At 54.3% G+C, this 18,080-nt stretch overlaps 1 protein-coding gene across 10 annotated transcripts in view; it reads right to left on the bottom strand.

The window, feature by feature from the left end:
- Positions 1-18,080, bottom strand: part of NPHP4 (nephrocystin 4) — a 137,268-nt gene that overhangs the window by 111,438 nt on the left and 7,750 nt on the right. For 8 of the 10 annotated variants that reach the window (XR_004044365.2, XM_060283853.2, XM_060283850.1 and 5 more), the window contains exons 3-4: positions 11,509-11,682; positions 8,401-8,553 (exon numbers count right to left, since the gene is read on the bottom strand). Coding sequence is in view for 7 of the 10 variants with exons in the window: in XM_060283853.2 (XP_060139836.1) it covers positions 8,401-8,553; positions 11,509-11,643 (288 nt within the window). In the remaining 3 variants the exon portion in view is untranslated. Of the gene's footprint in view, positions 1-8,400; positions 8,554-11,508; positions 11,683-18,080 lie in introns of those variants that run through there. The other 2 variants (XM_060283881.2, XM_060283896.2) reach the window with 2 other exon arrangements.

The raw sequence follows: 18,080 nt of genomic DNA, 5'->3' as shown, positions 1-18,080 counted from the left end.
CAGTGGTTGAGAGTCCACCTGCCGATGCAGGGGACACGGGTTCGTGCCCCGGTCCGGGAAGATCCCACATGCCACGGAGCGGCTGGGCCCGTGAGCCATGGCCGCCGAGCCTGCGCGTCCGGAGCCTGTGCTCCGCAACGGGAGAGGCCACAACAGTGAGAGGCCCGCGTACCGCAAAAAAAAAATAATAAAAATAAACTAAGCAGGATCCTCAGTTCAGAGCCCAACTAACATCTTTTAATGATGAATATTGCTGTGGGATTTTTTTTTTTTTGGCTGCGTTGGGTCTTCGTTGCTGCACGCGGGCTTCCTCTAGTTGCGGTGAGCGGGGGCTACTCTTTGTTGCGGTGCGCGGGCTTCTCACAGCGATGGCTTCTCTTGTCACAGAGCACAGGCTCTAGGCGCGAGGATTTCGGTAGTTGTGGCATGCAGGCTCAGTAGTTGTGGCTCGCAGGCTCTAGAGCGCAGGCTCAGTAGTTGTGGCGCACGGGCGTAGTTGCTCCGCGGCATGTGGGATCTTCCCGGACCAGGGGTCAAACCCGTGTCCCCTGCATTGGCAGGCAGATTCTTAACCACTGGGCCACCAGGGATGTCCCACGGTGGGATTCTTTATTATAGGAGTTGTGGACCCAAGCCAAGTAGATGATACTCAAATTGCTCCTAAAAGGTTTCCCACTTGCAGCCTCTCCATCCTCTAAGGTACAGATGGCAGCCCTCACTCTCACCACGGGGAAGGGGGACACGGGCGGGTCAAATCCAGCTCCCATCGCTGAGATACACCCTCCCAAGTGGGAATGGAAGCGCCTTCCCTCTGCTGCTGTTCTCCGATCTCCTGAAAGCCAAAGCAGCTGCTCTCAGCTAACAAGCGTCGTAGACACAGAAGACAGAAATGGAGGCACTACCTGGGTTTGCGAATCTATGGGCAACAAGCGTCCCAGGAGCCCAGGTCAGCGCTGACCTGAGGCTCTGGACCCGAGTGGTCCCTGGAACCCAGCGTCCTTGTTGGGGCGAAGCCCAGGTGTTAGAGTCACCAGCAGAACACAAAGGCCACCCTCCCCCCAAGGCAGGGCCGGGCCGGGCCGTGGCAACGTGACTTAAACTTGGAACAATCCCGCATTAACAAGTCATTACCATGGTGTCACCGAGAAAACGTTTACTGTAATCACAGACTGTCAGCCCAGGATAACAGAGAGACACATTAAAACATCAGCCACGAGATATAAATCGTTATTCTATTATCTTTTATTGCAAAATGATGAAATAGTGACCACTTACAGCTGACAGGCAGTTGGACCAAGAGAGAATTATGTTTCCGTTTCCAAGACTCAAGAACTGTTTTAAAAAGGCCTGCTGTAAAGTCAAGTTTGTCATTATCTCACCTCTCATATGTACACCTGTGCATATCAGTTTTATGAACACTACCCACTTTTCTCTTGGCGGTGAAACAAACACTGTCAGCTCTGATGCAAAGCAGTAACAAGCCTCCAGCTTAGAGGTCACCTGGAAATCCTTTGCCTGGAGGCGGGGGACCAGCTGCTTTGGGGACGTCCCACATGTGGACTCATGGCTGTTGCCTCTCCCTTTCCTTTACCACTGAAAACAATTATTCTGAGACCAAACCGACCACGGAGCCCCCTGGTCTGTCTCCAGAGACCCCACTTTCACCAGGAGGGTCGGCCTTGGAAGCTCCGTGAATCACAAGGCGACACGAGGTCTGAGGGTCTCATCCCATCATTACTGCTGGTTAAGGACGGATGCTTTTCCAAACATCATTTATTGCCCCTCTAGTGTGGGCACAGCGCATGCTAAAGAATTTCTAAGGAACCTAGAAAACGCGATCCAGCCCTCAAGAAGTTCAAAGTTCAAAGGTAAAGGCTAGATTAGGCAGGTAGAAAATGCACACCCTGCCCAGGGCCGACCAACTCGGAGGGTCGGAGGAAGCAAAAGCCTCCTGGGATGAACCACACAACTCTGCAGTTTCAACCCGTGTGCGTGTGTGTGTGTGTGTGTGTGTGTGTGTGTTTGGGGGGGGCCCCAGGAGGGCCAAGTCTCCTGGAACCCAGGCACTCCCCCACCCCCAGCCCCGTGGGCTTGGCCAGACATCTCAACCGCGGTCAAGCAGCACTGCAAACACGCCCTCCAGCGTCAGGACGCCTCAAGAAGGCCGTGCAGGATGCTCGCAGATGCATGGGCTGCCACTGCACGATTAAAAGCTAGAGTCAAGCCCATCCAATTACCTGCGAGAGAAGCCACGGGAGATGGCAAAGCGGGGCTCTGGCTCCCCCCGCATCACATCTCACTCAGCCACCCCTGACGAGGTGCCTCTCTGACAAGAGAAACAGATTAATAAATCACAGAAATGCTCCTGTCTTAATGCCTTCATCTTCAGACACACGGACACCGCTTTGCCTCGGGGCCCAGATTCCACTTTCACCCACACGATCGGGCCTCAGAGGATGTGCCTTCCTGGAGAGGTTGCGGCCTCGCGTCGCCGGCCGCACCTCCGCCTGACCTGCCCTAAGTGACACGTGCTCTTCGGTCCCAGGCTGAGGCCAAGGCCACAGGAGAGAGGATCAGAAATTAAACTAGTGCCTTCCAAACCATTTTTTTTTAATAAACTTTTAATAGGATGTCTTCAGGAAGGTGACTATATCACAAATCCTTCCTGCAGCCAACATCTACCAGCTCAACCTTCCCCTTGAGGCTCAGGGCAGTTTCCTGCACACAAGCCACCACAAGACTGAGCGCTCCGAGCACGGTGAGCTCGCCGAGCAAAGTTGCCAAGCATCTGGGAAGATGCAAAATCTCTAATTCCAAAGTCAGAAGCTTCCGCTCATCCGGGGTGGGGTCCACCATTATCCACAGGAAGGGACACAGCCCTGGAGACAGCCCCCCGCCAAGAGAACTATCTGGCCCAAAGCGTCCGCGGAGCCAGGGCTGACAAGCCCCGATCTACAGTGACAACGCAAACCCCACCACGGCTGAAATGACCACACACCATCTCATCCATCCGGGCACGTCCAGCTCCTAATGTAACAGAGCCTGGCACAGAGCGGACCCCCAGCCAGTGTTTGCTGAGTGAACACCTACTGCTCCCTGGGCGCCTGTCTGGGAAGAACCTACTGTTTACACTCCAGACCCTTAGGAGATGGGCGCTGCTGTCCCTCACGCACGGACGATGAATTCAGAGTCAGGAGTTTAAACAACTGGCCTAAGACCCCACAGGAGTAAGTGACGGAGCAGGACTCAGCCCTTGTCCCCCTACATCAGATCCCACCCCCGAGGCCAAGGCCTGTCCTGCTCCCGCCTGGAGAATGATGGCTTGGCTTATTCAGAAACAGCAAACCCAGTTACAGCCCGAAGCAAAAATACGCCCCCAGGAGATGATGAACACAACAGCATAAGCTGACAAATTCAGAGCTTTCTACTGTCCCCACGTGGTAGACAGTTAAATCACCACACAGTACAACTAAATCCCACTGCTGGAAACATCACGGAGAGATATCCTTTGCCCTTCTATTCACTCACTCATTTCTATCCCCTTCCTACCACCGTCCATTCCTGGCTTGGTGTCCCCAAGGACTGGTTTCTGTTGAGCTGGAGAGGAGAGAAGCCCTCCTCGGGTGACGCGGTTGAGGCCAGGCTCTCTCCGTAGAGACGGTGCCCGGGAGTGACACTGGATTCCTGCTTTGCAGACTGTTTGCATCAGGAGCAGCTCTTGGAACATGTGAGAGGTGTAAGGAGAGGGTAAGGCACGTTCAAGAACCCGGAGATTAACTGAGGCACGGCAGAGCCTCCCAGAGTTTCGTTTGGACATGCTGACATTCCCTGACAGCCTCCACTTTTTTTTTTTTAATTTTATTGAAGTATAGTTGATTTACAATGTTGTGTTCATTTCTGCTGTACTGCAAAGTGATTCAGTTATACATATGTCCACATTCCTTTTCATATTCTTTCCCTTATGGTTTATCACTGGGTGTTGAATATAGTTCCCTGCGCTACACATCAGGACCTTGCTGTTTATCCATTCTATACACAATAGTTTGCACCTACCAACCGCCAACTCCCAATCCTTCCCTCCCCCACATCTCCCCCTTGGCAACCACAGGTCTGTTCTCTGTGTCTGTGAGTCTGTATCTGGTTCGTAGATAAGTTCACTTGTGTCCTATTTTAGATTCCACATATAAGCGACATCATATGATATCTGTCTTTCTCTGTCTGACTTACTTCACTCAGTACGATCATCTCCAGGCCCATCCATGTTGCTGCAAATGGCATGATTTCATTCTTTTTTATGGACAGCCTCCACTTTTAAAGGGAGTCACCTCACTCTCATTACTCTGACGAACAAGCACGTTCAGCAGCTGGTTGCTCTCGGTTGGCGATGGGACGAGGAAGCAGCCCAATTACCTGTGTCTCCCGGAGGCCAGGGATCCGCCTGTGACTTCAGCAACACCTCGGGCTGTGATGGGCTCAGGAGGAACCATCTCCTGGTCCGGGTTCCGGCTGCCTGTGAAGAACCACTAGGATTCCTGCCAGTCATTTGCATACAATAAATAAAGGAGGAGAAATGAGCCTGTCGCTGAAAGGCTGAGCATGGTTAGTTAAGGAAAGAATCTAAGGGAGAATTATGTCCATCTCAGAAAGAAAGTGTAGGAACTGCACGGTACTTTGGCCTCCCGGATTTTTTTTTTTTTTAACTTATCAATTTATTTTTGGCTGTGTTGGGTCTTCGTTTCTGTGCAAGGGCTTTCTCTAGTTGTGGCGAGCGGGGTCCACTCTTCATCGTGGTACGCGGGCCTCTCGCTATCACGGCCTCTCGTTGCAGAGCACAGGCTCCAGACGCGCAGGCTCAGTAGTTGCGGCTCACGGGCTTAGTTGCTCCGCGGCAATGTGGGATCCTCCCAGACCAGGGCTCGAACCCGTGTCCCCTGCATTGACAGGCAGACTCAACCACTGCGCCACCAGGGAAGCCCCCCGGATTATTTTTTAAAGATATCTTTTGAGAGGTTGAATGAATGATCAACCGTCTCAGTGCAAGTGAAGGGCAATTCCTCTCCACCGAGGACGGTCTTGAAGGGGAGCACCTAATTATGAGTCAGAGCTGAGAGGCCCGGAGCTGGTCCCCTGGGCTCCACCAGGCAGAGCCGAGAGGCTGGGACAAGAGGGGATCTGAGTGCAGCATGAGGAATTCATCACTTACAGAAAGAAACACCCAGCTCGGGCTCAAGGAAGGACTTCTTTTTTCCCAAGTCTTTCCTCAGGACGTTGTTTGCAAAGTAATAAAACAACATCTTCTTTCAGGGCTGCATATTACAGTGACAACTCAATCAAAACCCAGAGCCCACGCGGCTGATTCAGGAATCCACGTGTAGGCGGGACAGCCATGTCGATTCCAAAGATGGTCCCCTGCTACTGGCAGCTGGCAACCTCCCGTCGTATCACCCCCAAGCCACGGCTGATCGGCAGAACCAGAAAAACCCAGGCAATTAGTAAAATCAGAAGAAGATCATCACCAAATTTCAGAATCACTTCAAAAAAGGGCAAATTGTGTTTCTCTCTATTCCCATAGGTACGGACGCAGAGTTTTGCTCAGATGATGAGACCGCAGAACCAGTCCCTCCTGCCTATCTAGGCCACCTTGGGAATGCTCCACACTTCATGTAAACACGTACATACACGTATGCACACAGGTACACACACACACACACACACACACACACACACACACACACGGCGAAGGGGGATTCTCTTTAGTTAACTAAACTCTGAACGTCAAGGATGGGAGGAAAGCGCTGGGCAAGGAGGATGCCGCCGAGAGGCGCATCAGGATGGGTGTTCCTGGGGCACCACTGGCCTCTGCTGCTCGCCTTGGGCATAGCAGCTGGAGCACAGCTCTTCCCTGAGCAATTCCGTGGCTCTGACACCAGCTCCCAACCAGAAATGCTCTGTTCACCCACACCAGCCTTGCTGCGATCTCCACTTCAGTAACTAAGGCTGAAGGGTGCAGATTCTTCCAGAAACATTGAGGGCTGTGGTCCTCCCTAACACACGGCCCCGTCCCCATGCCCCACTCGGCAGAACACGAACGATGGAGCGGCACTCGGCTCCCACAGCTCAGGTCAGACCTGAACTGTGAGCTGGAAAGGCCCGAGACCCACAGCTCCCAGGACACGGGGACACACGAGAAGCCCGCTCAGGCAGCTAAACCCTGGACGAGTCCAGAAGGGGGAGCGGCAGCTCTGAAGGCTTCCTTGCAACGCGACCTCCACTCTGCAGGGCTCACAGTCACCCAGCTGGTGGCGGGACAGGGCAGGCCCTCCGGGCGTGGCCTGTCAAGGCTGTGACAGCCACTGCCACGGGGAAAGCCAAGGGGAAAGCCACGGAGGGAGGGCTCATCTCGGGACCCCAGTGGCGGCAAAGTGCTGCTGTGCTGACTTCAGAGCATAACCATCCCCTCGACACGGCAGCGCTTCCAAACGGAGCCTGCAGGGCCCCTCCGATGCCTGGGGTGAAAACAAGGCCCAAGAACAATCCCTGCGGTCAAGGCAGGTGGCACTCACAGCCTCTGACCTGCCGGATTGCTCTTCAAGGCGGAGAGATGATCTACCGACCTCCAGAGGCGGATGGCGGGGACGAAACCACACCAAGGTGCTGGGAGCCAGCCTCTCCCGTGGAGACTCCCCAGGAGTGAGAGGACCCTGTGTCACCGTACTAACTGTCACCACACCGGGCTTCCCGGGGCCTGACTGTCCAACCGAGAAAGCGAATCCAAACAGCCCGGCCCTGGAAGGCTCCCAGCAACATCGGGGCCACCGCGCTCCTGCCCGGGCCTTGACCGCCCCAAGTCAGAGGCGTGAAGGCGACTCACTGCCTGAGCTGGGACGGCACCCTAAGCAGCCGCCCACCGTCACTCCCCGGTTTACAACACGCGGCCTTTCTCTCCAGCCAGACTCTAAGGGGCACCTCACAGGCCGTCTGGCAGCCTGGACACCAGCCGCGGTCCTGGGCCGCAGGACACACATACCCACGGCCTTATCTAATTTTCCTGACCTCCGGGGGCGGCGTCATCCTCTCCGGCACGTTCAGTAACAGGACCAGTCAGAATCAATCCACGCGGAGACATGGCATCCTGACTCTGGGTGACCGCCAAGTGCAGAGTCGCGACCCGGCGGCCTCACGACTGGGCCAGGACCGCCCCCCGCAGAAAAGGGCGGCTCGCTTGGTCTGGTTACGCACGGCGACCTCCCCCAGGATGGCCATGGTCACTGCCACCACCTCCATTATTCACTGTACTGTCACTTACTGGGCTTCCCTGACTCTGTACGCACGGGAAGGACAACGCCAACACAGCACTGACCCTCCCGATACCCGTGACCGTCCCCCGCAGGACCCCGCTGCCTGCAGTTCAGCTTCAAGCAGCAGCTGGGAAGAAGACCTCTGGGACACCTCCCACTCTTGAGGAAGAGCCCAGTGTCCCTAGGAAGGCCCTGCCCAGCCAGCCCACCAAGCCCACCCTCGGCTGCCTCCCCACGCCTCCCTCCCCCACCCCCGGGCACATGCGGGGCCTGCCCTGCTTGCGGCACCTGCCGCCCTGCTCGTCCCGGGGCTGGGTCCCTCCTCATCCTGGGGCCCAGCTCGCAGAGGTCTGCCTGCAGCACACCTCCCTCCTTCTTCAGGGCAGCAGCTGTCGGTCTCCTCTGAGAACCTATCACACCTGCACCTGCTCTGTTGCCTGCCTGGGTGTGTCGTCCCAGCAGACTGCAAGTTGTCCAGGGTGAGAACCACGCCAGGCCCGTCCACCCAGCATCATCGCCCCGGCGCCCGGCACAATGCCGAGCAGACAGCAGGCGATGGAGGGATGTTTGCGAATTTGGTGCAGCTGAACGAAGATGGAAAACCCTGTCTGCGGGGCGGCCAGACACAGCTACGTGGGCAAAATCGTGTCACCAACTGATGCCAACGCGAGCACCCCGTCTGCAGGCAGAGGCGGGGGCTCCGGGCTCTGCTACCTTCTACCTGGGTAAGTCACTTTACTGCTAGGTCTCAAGTTGCTCATTTTAAAAAAAACAAAAGAAGAAGAAGAAACGAAAAAGAAAGAAAAAGAAGGGGAGAGGAAAAGTAGGGGAGTCAGATGAGATCGATAATTTCCTAACTTTGTTCCAAAAGCTGCAAGTTCCGTGAAGGGGACGAAACCCCCTCGTGTGTCCCCCCCACTCCCAGCTGAACCGCTCAGGGCGTGCGGCTTCCACCCAAGATTCCGTCTGGAAACAGGGGCCGGCGCCAGGACGAGCTTGGAGGGCCGGGCCCACTGCTCAGGGGCGTTCCTGGGCTCTAGGACGCGCTGGCGGCGCCCCCAGGTCCACTGTACCCCGCACGCCCACCTGCCGCCCCGCCCACCTCACTGAAGTCGATCCTGGGTGGCTGCCTGCAGAGCGGCTCCAGGGGCCTCGCCGGGCTCTTCCACGTCCTCCCGAAGAAGTGTCGGTAGGTCACGTCAAAGAGGGACACTCGCAGGTGGCAGCCCACCTCCGACAGCACCTCCAGCACAGCCTAGGAGACAGAGGGACAGCCCTGAAGGGTCCTCAAGGTCACGAGTCTCCCAGCAAGTGCTGACGGACCATCCACGGAGAACTGGGCCACTCAGCGTCCATCCCCCAGTTTAGGTCTCAGTTCCTTTCGGGGAACTACCTCTCTCCCACGGCCCGTGGTCCTGGTGAGGTTATGAGTCCAAGTACACAGCCCTCCCCTGGCCAACCAGAGGCTGGAGTCTCTGGGCCCAGACACAGGCTGGAGACTCACCCAGAGCAACGAGACACAAGAGGCCAGAGCTGCAGAGACAGACACACATGATGCCATGAGGAGCCAAGAAAGAACAAGTCCAGGTGACACCACGTGAGATTCTGGATCAAGGCACACCTGAAGCTTATGCTAACTATGGGTTTGTCTTTATGTGAGTTAACAAATTACCTCAAGCTTAGCCTATTTTGCATGGTTTTCTGTGTTCTGTTTTACCCTTTACATCCTGATAGAACCACAAACTAAAAACTCAACTTGCCAGAATTATTTGGGGGTGGCGCTGGGGTGTGAGCAAAAGAAAAGCAGATCTTTGAGAACTGAGAAGTCATGGCCACAAATACAGACAAGGCACCAGACGCTGTAAAGACCAGCCCTTTCCCCACAGCAGCACCGCGTACCGCAGTGAGGCTCTGCTGGGCCTTTAGCTCCTCCGGGAACGTGGGGGTCCCACCACCCTAACGAATGAGAACGGCTCCCAGGACCTAAACTGCCTGTACGGAGTGATTTACGCTGAACGCCTGCTCTCCTTCTGGGACTCTGGAATCTTGGTACCTGCTAGGCAGAGGGTATCTACACGACCAGCTCCCGAGAAGCCCTGAGGTTTTTAGAGCCTGTGGGCACTGAGTCTCTAACGAGCTTCCTTGGTTGACAGCATTTCACAGGCGGTGTCGCAGCCTGTTGCTGAGGGAATGAAGTGTGTCCTGGGGGACTCCCATGGCAGATGACCCTGGAAGCTCACGCCCGTCTCCCCCCACACGCCTTTGGCTCGGCGCATCCTACTCGGTAATTTCTCACTGAAATAAATCTGTCCTCTGAGGATGACTGTGTGCTGAGTCATGTCAAATCCTCCTGAGCCCGGGGGTGCCTCTGGGGGCTCCCACACATTTAGGACCGTCACGTCTTCCTGACTGACATCGTTGCTGTGAAATGTCCCTGTATCTCCAGGGATATGCTCCGCCTTGAACTCTACTTTGTCTGATATTAGTACAGCCACAAGGCTCTCTTATGCTTAGGGTTTACACGGCCTTTTCTCCATCCTTTTCCTTTCATACGTATGGTTTGAAGACACACACTTTAGGTTTACAGTGTGATTTTTTATAAACAACTTATAATTGGGTTTTAAGTGAAAACTTTCAATGTGTGACTCGACATCACGAAACCACTTGCAGGAATCGTTCCACAGACGTATGTGTGCGTTTTTTTAAGCGATGTCCATGAAGTTACACACTGTAGCCACGTCTGTAAGAGCAAACCCCTGGAGGGAGTCCAACGGGTCATCAGCAAGGGCCTAATGCACGGATGACAGGTCATCCACACAGGAAAAGCCATGCTGTCTTAAGAAAGAGCCAGAAATTCTTCATGGAATGACACGAACGACCTATAACGCATATTGTTAAGAATATTTTTTAAGATATAGAACAGAATATAAGCTATCATTTATGTTAAAAAAAAAAGGAAAAATACATACAACTGTATTTATCTGTTGTATTTGCTTAGAATTTCCAGAAAGTTGTACAGAAAACAGGTTAACACTGGCTGTATCTAGGGTGGGACACTGGGTGCCTTGGGGACTTCATGGGACAATACACTTTCCCTGTGCGCCCTTGTGAATTTTGAACTATGGGAATTACCTTTTCAAAAACAAATTAAAATGAATTAATAAAGTAAAATGGGAAAATAAATAAAATCTCCTTTGCAAAATTCCTGCTGTCCACTATCTTGTGAGCTCCTGGAAGGCCAGGAGACTGCTGGAGCCGGTCTCCCTAGGTTGGAGTCCCAGCTGGCCGGCTGGAGCTGTGTCACCCTGGGCAACCAAGGTCACCTCTCTCGGGTTGCCTCCTCTTCTGTAAAACAGGGGTAATGATGCTACCTACATCTTGGGGTTGTCATGAGGATGAAGTGAACTAACAGAAGTAAAGCGCTAAGAAGTAAAGTAGTAAGAGCAGTAATCACCACAGTACCTAACACAGTGGCAAGCACACGGCAGGTGCTCAATCAAAGGGCTCGAAGTGATGATGCAGGACGGATGCGAGTGATTTAATAATAGCCCCAGCGCTCCGACAGCTTTGCGTGCCTGGAGAACGACCCTGCCAGCTGCAGAGGAAGAAGATACGGTCTTGCCAAGCCACGTGCTCACACTGGCAGGGCTGGATCCTTCCTGTGCGTCCCCCCAGGACACTGGGCCTCCCTAGGACCATCCAATCCTGTGGGTGGTCTGAGGAGGCACAGACGCGCCAGCTTCTCCGGCAGGTCCCCCGGCAGCTGGAGGGCACAGGTGGACGCAGAGCCACAGAGCAAGGGCCTGAATGTGCAAAGGCGGTGGTACCTCCCAGGCACATCTCCCAGGATGCCCAGAGCTCCGCCCCTGCTATTCTGACTGCCAGGCTGAAAGCCGGCCATGCTGAGCCATGCACAAGGCCACCTCTTGCAAACAACCTGGTCAGGAAATAACCCAGGAACTCGAATTACCTGGGTTTTTAGATTGCTCCACTGTAGGCAAAAAGAAGCCTTTTAGCCAGGGCCAAAAGTGCTGACCGAGTCACTGAATCACAAATCCTCTTTGCTGACGGACCACTTTACCTCCGAGTACTGCCAAGGCCCGGGGTGATGGGTACGGTACAAGACTCAAATAAACATGTGAAAATCAATACCATCTCAGGTGAGAGCAGTGACAGCGTGCGTCTGACAGTAAAGAACCAATTTCTTTACCTGCTTAATGAGCGGGCCATCGAGCCACTTCAGGACACACTGAAATGCCGTCGACTCCTTTAGAGGCTGGCGTGCTCTCTGTGTGTGGGGAGGGACCAGCAGGTTTTGGGCAAAGATCCTGTGCCAGTCGTGCATTCTGCCGGTCTGAGGGTCACTGGGGGCCTCTAGGACTACCTGCGGCATTCATTTTCAAATAAAGAAAAGAGTTATGAGGGCCACAGTTCTTAGAGCAGTTCTGAAAGTTTCCGACCTCCCAGGAACCCCAGGGAAACCACCACCCCTGCAACCCACACTCTGCCATCCCACCCTCTAGCCCCCCAGTGCAGCAGACTGGCGCCCACGCCACCTTCCCCTGGCCAACCAGAGCACACCAATCCCGGTCTCAGTGACTGATTTAGGGACCGGCACGTGCTTTGTCCAGCTGTGGAGGTCGAGCCCTGCACAAGGGCACCAGGCCTCGGGAACCAGGGCTGTCTTAGAGTGGCTTGGGGCACATGACCCACTCAGAGCCAACGAGATATGATCTCAGAGCTTCTGCTGGTTCTGTTAGGAGAAGGAAACACTCTTTTCTGTGGCCTTCGGAGCAGAGACGTCATCAGCCTGAAGCTGCCCCGGGCACCACAGGAGCAGCTACCTTGAGACACATACAAAAAGGCAGGCAGAGCAGGAGCAAGGCCAGCGGGTCCAGACGTCATCACGAGAGCCCTGGCTCAAGGGGCCCCTGAAGTCCGGCACCCAAGACAGCTGAGCTACATGCAGTCTTGCTGGTGAAGCCAGGTGGGGACAGCTTTTGAGTGCTCTGGGTGCCTTGGCAACCTGGCTCAATACGGATGCTACCCGCCTTCCAGCAGACAGGGATCTGAACCTTCTCGAGAGACTGTCTTCAGCTGACACAGAATCATAAGCTCTTGGCCTTGAACAGAGGCCATATTCTGTATGCTAAAATGGCAAGCAAGAAGGCACGGGCTTTGATCTTCTAAGACAGCAGTTTTCTGAACGTGGTTCCCAAACCCCTGAGGTTGCCCAAGGTGGTCAAGGGCTCCACAGGGTCAAAGCTATTTTCATAACCTCCAGATGCCACTTGCCTCTTTCACTGGGTTGGCATTGGCGCCGGTGGTGCCAAGGCAACGGTGGGTGAAGCTGCATTACGCCCCGAGGCAAACGGCACCGCACCCCACAAGCCATCCTGGGTTCTTCCCCTCTCAGGGCATAACGTCCAACAGCTTCACCTAAGAATGTCCTTGGGGAAGCTGTGAAAACTATGGATTTTATGACGTCTTGACCCTTGAGGATGAGTGCTTTCAACACTCTGTGATGAAACGGGAAATACACGAAAAGCATTTCTGCTGCCAGATGAAAGACAACGGTCACCCCAGGGTAAGCCGGGCGTGATCGCTGTTCTGAGAGCTGAACTAGCTCCTTCTTTCACTCAGCAACACCACTCTCACGAAAAGAACGGCTCAGAGACAAACCATGGTTTTTCAGACTTGGGTGCTTTGTAGACAATCTCTCAGACGTGAACAAAATGAACCTGTCACTGCAAGGAAAACTCGTCAAAAAAATTGAGCTTTCAGGCAAAATTCAGAATTGGGAAAATCTGTACCCTCCACTGTGAGCCAGACAGCTGCATACTTCTTTAAAGACTTGCCAGACGAGATGGGTAGTGCCGGCAACGAAAGTGATCTTTTGAAATTGTGTGATTAGATGTGTCAGTATCTGGAAGATCTGCCTCACGCAGAAGCAGTATTTTCCAAGTGAACAAGCACAATGACATAAAATTCTGCATGGATGAAAGATCCACCCGAACACTGTGAAAGTTCAGGAACAGGGTGTCAAACTCTGCACGCAAGAAACCCTCAGGAAACAACCGCTTGTGGATTTGGGTACAGCACCAAAGCAGGAGACCCCCAGTTCTCTAAGGGCCTCCTCCCTCATCGGGGTGAGGCTGGATTTCCTTCAGACTTCAGCCGAAATGACCCATCACAACAGGGAAGCCTGTACCAGACCAAGCAGTCCTCAGCGGTGTGTCAGCAGGATGTTAAAGGGATTCGCAAACAAGCAAAACAACCCCACAGTTCTTGCTCATGCTTTTGTTTCGGAAAACGCAATTGGCTTTCATTAAAAAACTACATCTTTATGTTAACGTGTAACAGGTCTACTGTTTTTAAATGAATTAATAACACTGTAGATGCTTCTCAATAACAAATATTGGTAGCGGTCACTCAAGTTTTAAAGTTATTTGGAGTCCGCAATCATGTTTTAAAGCATAAAGGGATCTGACACTCAAAAGCTGGAAAAGGGCTGTTCTACAGGAAGCCAAAATTCGAGTCTTCGGGCAGCAGGCCCACCCTCCACGCTCACAGGCTGTGCTGGGAATGCAGGGGGCCTGGGAGGCACGGATGTGACCGCCCCCCTCCCACACCCTGCGGGCCTCAGGGCGGGGCCCAGCCCCCCACTGGAATGCCACTCCCACCCGGCACCCCCTCGGGCGGGCACACCCCTCGGCCTCCAGATCCGGACTGTATAAACAGGAAGGCGCGCACTTTCGTTAGTTTGGGGTTTCTTCCTTTGTAGGTTACATTTGTCTACTCAATATCCCTTGTTTTGTGGAACGGCCCTCCCAGAACCCATGACGCACACTGGGTGTGTCTTCCCTGGGACTCCAGCCACGCCACCCTCTGGACAGGCTGTCTCTCCCCCAGGCCAGGAGCTGCCCAGGCCGGCCTGGAGCCCCAGGGGCCACCCTTCCACCCCAGGGAGAGCCTAAGGTAAGAGGCCAGCCCAGGGGAAGCTGGTGGAGATGGAGGGTGGCGGGGATGGCCCTGCCGGCAGGACCCAGACCTCCAGGTGGAGAAAGCCTGATGGAAGGCAGCCCCACCCCAACCAGAGCTGAGTTACAGGAGCCGTAAAGGCCTGTGGCGGCTAAATAACGGCCCCCGAAGACGTCCCCAACCCAATCCTCAGAGCCGATGATTATTGGCCTTCACGTGGCAAAAGGAACTTTGTGGGCGTGATCAGGTTAGAGACCATGAGATGGGGAGAGCACCCGGATTATGCAGGTGGGCCTGAAATCGTCACAAGGGTCCTGATGAGGGAGAGGCAGGGGGGTCAGAGAAAAGGCCAGGCGGGGCAGAAGCAGGAGAGACGTGAAGACGGAGGGAGGGACCCCAAGCCGAGGAACGCAGGCGCCTCTAGAAGCTGGAGAAAGCAAGGAACCCGATTCTCCCTAGAGCCTCCAGAAGGATCACAGCCCTGCCGGCACCTTGGCTTTATCCCAGTGAGACTGACTGCGGACTTCTAACCTTCAGAACTGAAAGAAGATAAATTGTTTTCGGTCCCCCGGTTTGTGGTAATTCGTTACAGAAGCCACAGGAACGCATACAGGTGTCCATGACCTGTAAGCAGAAGAGGTCTGACCAACACCCAGCAGGCCTCTGACCGCTTGTCACCTGTCCTGTACTGATCTGCTCACTGGCCCACTGCTTGCAGAAGGGAACCTACTGTCCTGTGGCCGTGGTACCAGGCTGTCCACCAGGACTCATCAAATTCAATCATGAAATTTAAGTTTCAGTAAACTTGACTCCCAAACATTTGTCTTTCAGGAAAATGTGCTTTTCTCCTTGACATTAGTTATAAAACTGGGAGGTTTGTTCTTAGAAAGCGAGTGCATATCTACAGGGAAGCCCTTCCTACCTCGGGAGCACAAGCAAAGCACACGCGGCAGGGTGTCCTCTAGAAGGGGCCCCCGCAGCCCCACAGCCTGCCCCGCGGGGTTTCCCGACCCAGGATGCAGCCTCCTTTGCAGGGCGCCCCAGACTTTGCTCCCGTGCCCCGGATACCTGAGCCAGTACCTCCCCGCGCTCCCCTGAGGGAAGTGGGACCCAGCACCACACTTGGCGGGGAGCTGCTACGGAGCCCTTCCACTACGGTCACCCGGGCCGGGGACACAAAACAGAGGCCCCAGGCAGCACCAGCAGGAGATGCACCGGCACAAGAGGCAGCTGCTCGGAAAGGCAGGCCACCCAAAATCAAAGAACTGAGATGGACAGGTGCAGGCAGGCAGCAACATTCCAAGAGGGTGATGGAAGGGAGGGGACTCCTGAGACACAGCCTCCTGCGGGCGGGGGCCCGGACGGTCCCAGGGGCTCTGGGACACGCAGAGTGCTTGCGTTCCCCCAGCCCCCCACCCAGAACGGCTCTCAGCCAGTCCTCACTCCCGTCCACTGCGCGCTGCCGTTGCTTCAGTTGCTCCCGGACACCACGCCCGTGCCACCCACCAGGCCATCAGGCATACACCCCGGGGTGATTCCTCCTCTTCCTTGGGAAGTCAGACCAGGAGCTACCTCCATCTCCCACACAGGACGCTGTCACAGAAGGCACCCCGCTCCACCAGGCTCCACCAGGCTACGGGGTCCCGGTCGCCCTGCAGGACTGAGCTCCATGAGGTCAAGACTACGCCCTCGGTGAAAACTTTTTTAGTGATTCAGCAAATCACTAAGTTATGCTGTGGAGGAATTAAGAAGGCTGCGGAGGAAGGGCAGAGGGGCCTTTGGGGCTAGATGAACAAAAAAGGGAAAACTGGGAGGGTCCCATGCTTTGAGCCCAAGAGAAGGGTACAGTGGGCTCTCCAGAGGGGAAATAAAGAAAAGGCACCAGCTTTCATTGAATCCTTATCATGAGCCAGGCACTCACAAACATCTTCATTTTCATTATTCCAACATCTCCGTAAGGTAAGTAACATTACTGTCCCCATCTTATAGATGTGGAAAGTGAAGCTCAGAGCCAGTCTGAAAGCACACAGCCAGTCACACTCACATCAAAGACATTATAGCTGGGCTTCCCTGGTGGCGCAGTGGTTGGGAGTCCGCCTGCCAATGCAGGGGACGCGGGTTCGTGCCCCGGTCCGGGAAGATCCCACATGCCACGGAGCGGCTGGGCCCGTGAGCCATGGCTGCTGAGCCTGCATGTCCCAAGCCTGTGCTCCACAACGGGAGAGGCCACAACAGTGAGAGGCCCGCGTACAGCAAAAAAAAAAAAAAAAAGACATTATAGCCATGCCAGCCCTCTGCCTACCAAGGCCAGGAGAGGCAAAGGAGCAGAGGCCCTGAGGGCAAAGAAAGGGCACTGGTCCAGGATCGGGCTGATCCCCCCTCTCCTCTCAGACTTCTGGAAAGTCTTTTGCCCTCCAGGCGTCTGTTTTGCATCTACAAAAGGAGCGGCTATAAAGTTCCCTTGAGATCTTTGCTTCTGCAGACCCGGTCAACAAATATTCACCAAGCACTCGTTCCGTCCAGTCCACACACCATGAAGCGGACTGTCAAATGCCCTGTCTTCAAGAATCTAAATATCCAGTGGGACAAAAACAAGGGGGTGGAGACTGGTTCAAGATGGCGGAGTAGAAGGACGTGCGCGCGCTCACTCCCTCTTGCGAGAGCACTGGAATCACAACTCACTGCTGAACAACCATCGACAGGAAGACACTGGAACTCACCAAAAAAGATACCCCACATCCAAAGACAAAGGAGAAGCCGCAATGAGACGGTAGGAGGGGCACAATCACAGTAAGATCAAACCCCATAACCACTGGGTGGGTGACTCACAAACTGGGGAACACTTACACCACAGAAGTCCACCCACTGGAGTGAAGGTTCCAAGCCCCACGTCAGGCTTCCCAACCTGGGGGTCCAGCAACGGGAGGAGGAATTCCCAGAGAATCAGACTTTGAAGGCTAGCGGGATGTGGTTGCAGGACTTCAAAACGACTGGGGGAAACAGAGACTCCACTCTTGGAGGGCACACACAAAGTAGTGTGCGCATCGGGACCCAGGGGAAGGAGCAGTGACCCCAGCAGAGACTGAACCAGACCTACCTGCTAGTGTTGGAGGGTCTCCTGCCAAGGCAGGGGGCAGCTGTGGCTCACCGTGAGGACAAGGACACTGGCAGCAGTTCTGGGAAGTACTCCTTGGTGAGAGCCCTCCCGGAGTCTGCCATTAGCCCCACCAAAGACCAGGTAGGCTCCAGTGTTGGGTCGCCTCAGGCCAAATGACGTACAGGGGGAACCCAGCCCCACCCATCAGCAGACGAGCAGATTATAGTTTTACTGAGCTCTGCCTACCAGAGCAACACCCAGCTCTAGCCACCACCAGTCCCTCCCATCAGGAAGCTTGCACAAGCCTCTTAGGTAGCCTCATCCACCAGAGGGAAGACAGCAGAAGCAAGAAGAACTACAATCCAGCAGCCTGTGGAACAAAAACCACATTCACAGAAAGAGAGACAAGATGAAAAGGCAGAGGGCTATGTACCAGATGAAGGAACCAGATGAAACCACAGGAAAACAACTAAATGAAGTGGAAAGAGGCAAGCTTCCAGAAAAAGAATTCAGAATAATGATAGTGAAGATGATCCAGGACCTCGGAAAAAGAATGGACGCAAAGATCGAGAAGATGCAAGAAATGTTTAACAAAGACCTAGGAGAATTAAAGAACAAACAAACAGAGATGAACAATACAATAACTGAAATGGAAAATACACTAGAAGGAATCAATAGCAGAATAACTGAGGCAGAAGAACGGA

This window comes from Globicephala melas, chromosome 1, assembly GCF_963455315.2.
Source record: "Globicephala melas chromosome 1, mGloMel1.2, whole genome shotgun sequence".
Taxonomy (NCBI): Eukaryota; Metazoa; Chordata; class Mammalia; order Artiodactyla; family Delphinidae; genus Globicephala; species Globicephala melas.
This window is presented reverse-complemented; position numbering and strand designations above follow the sequence as displayed.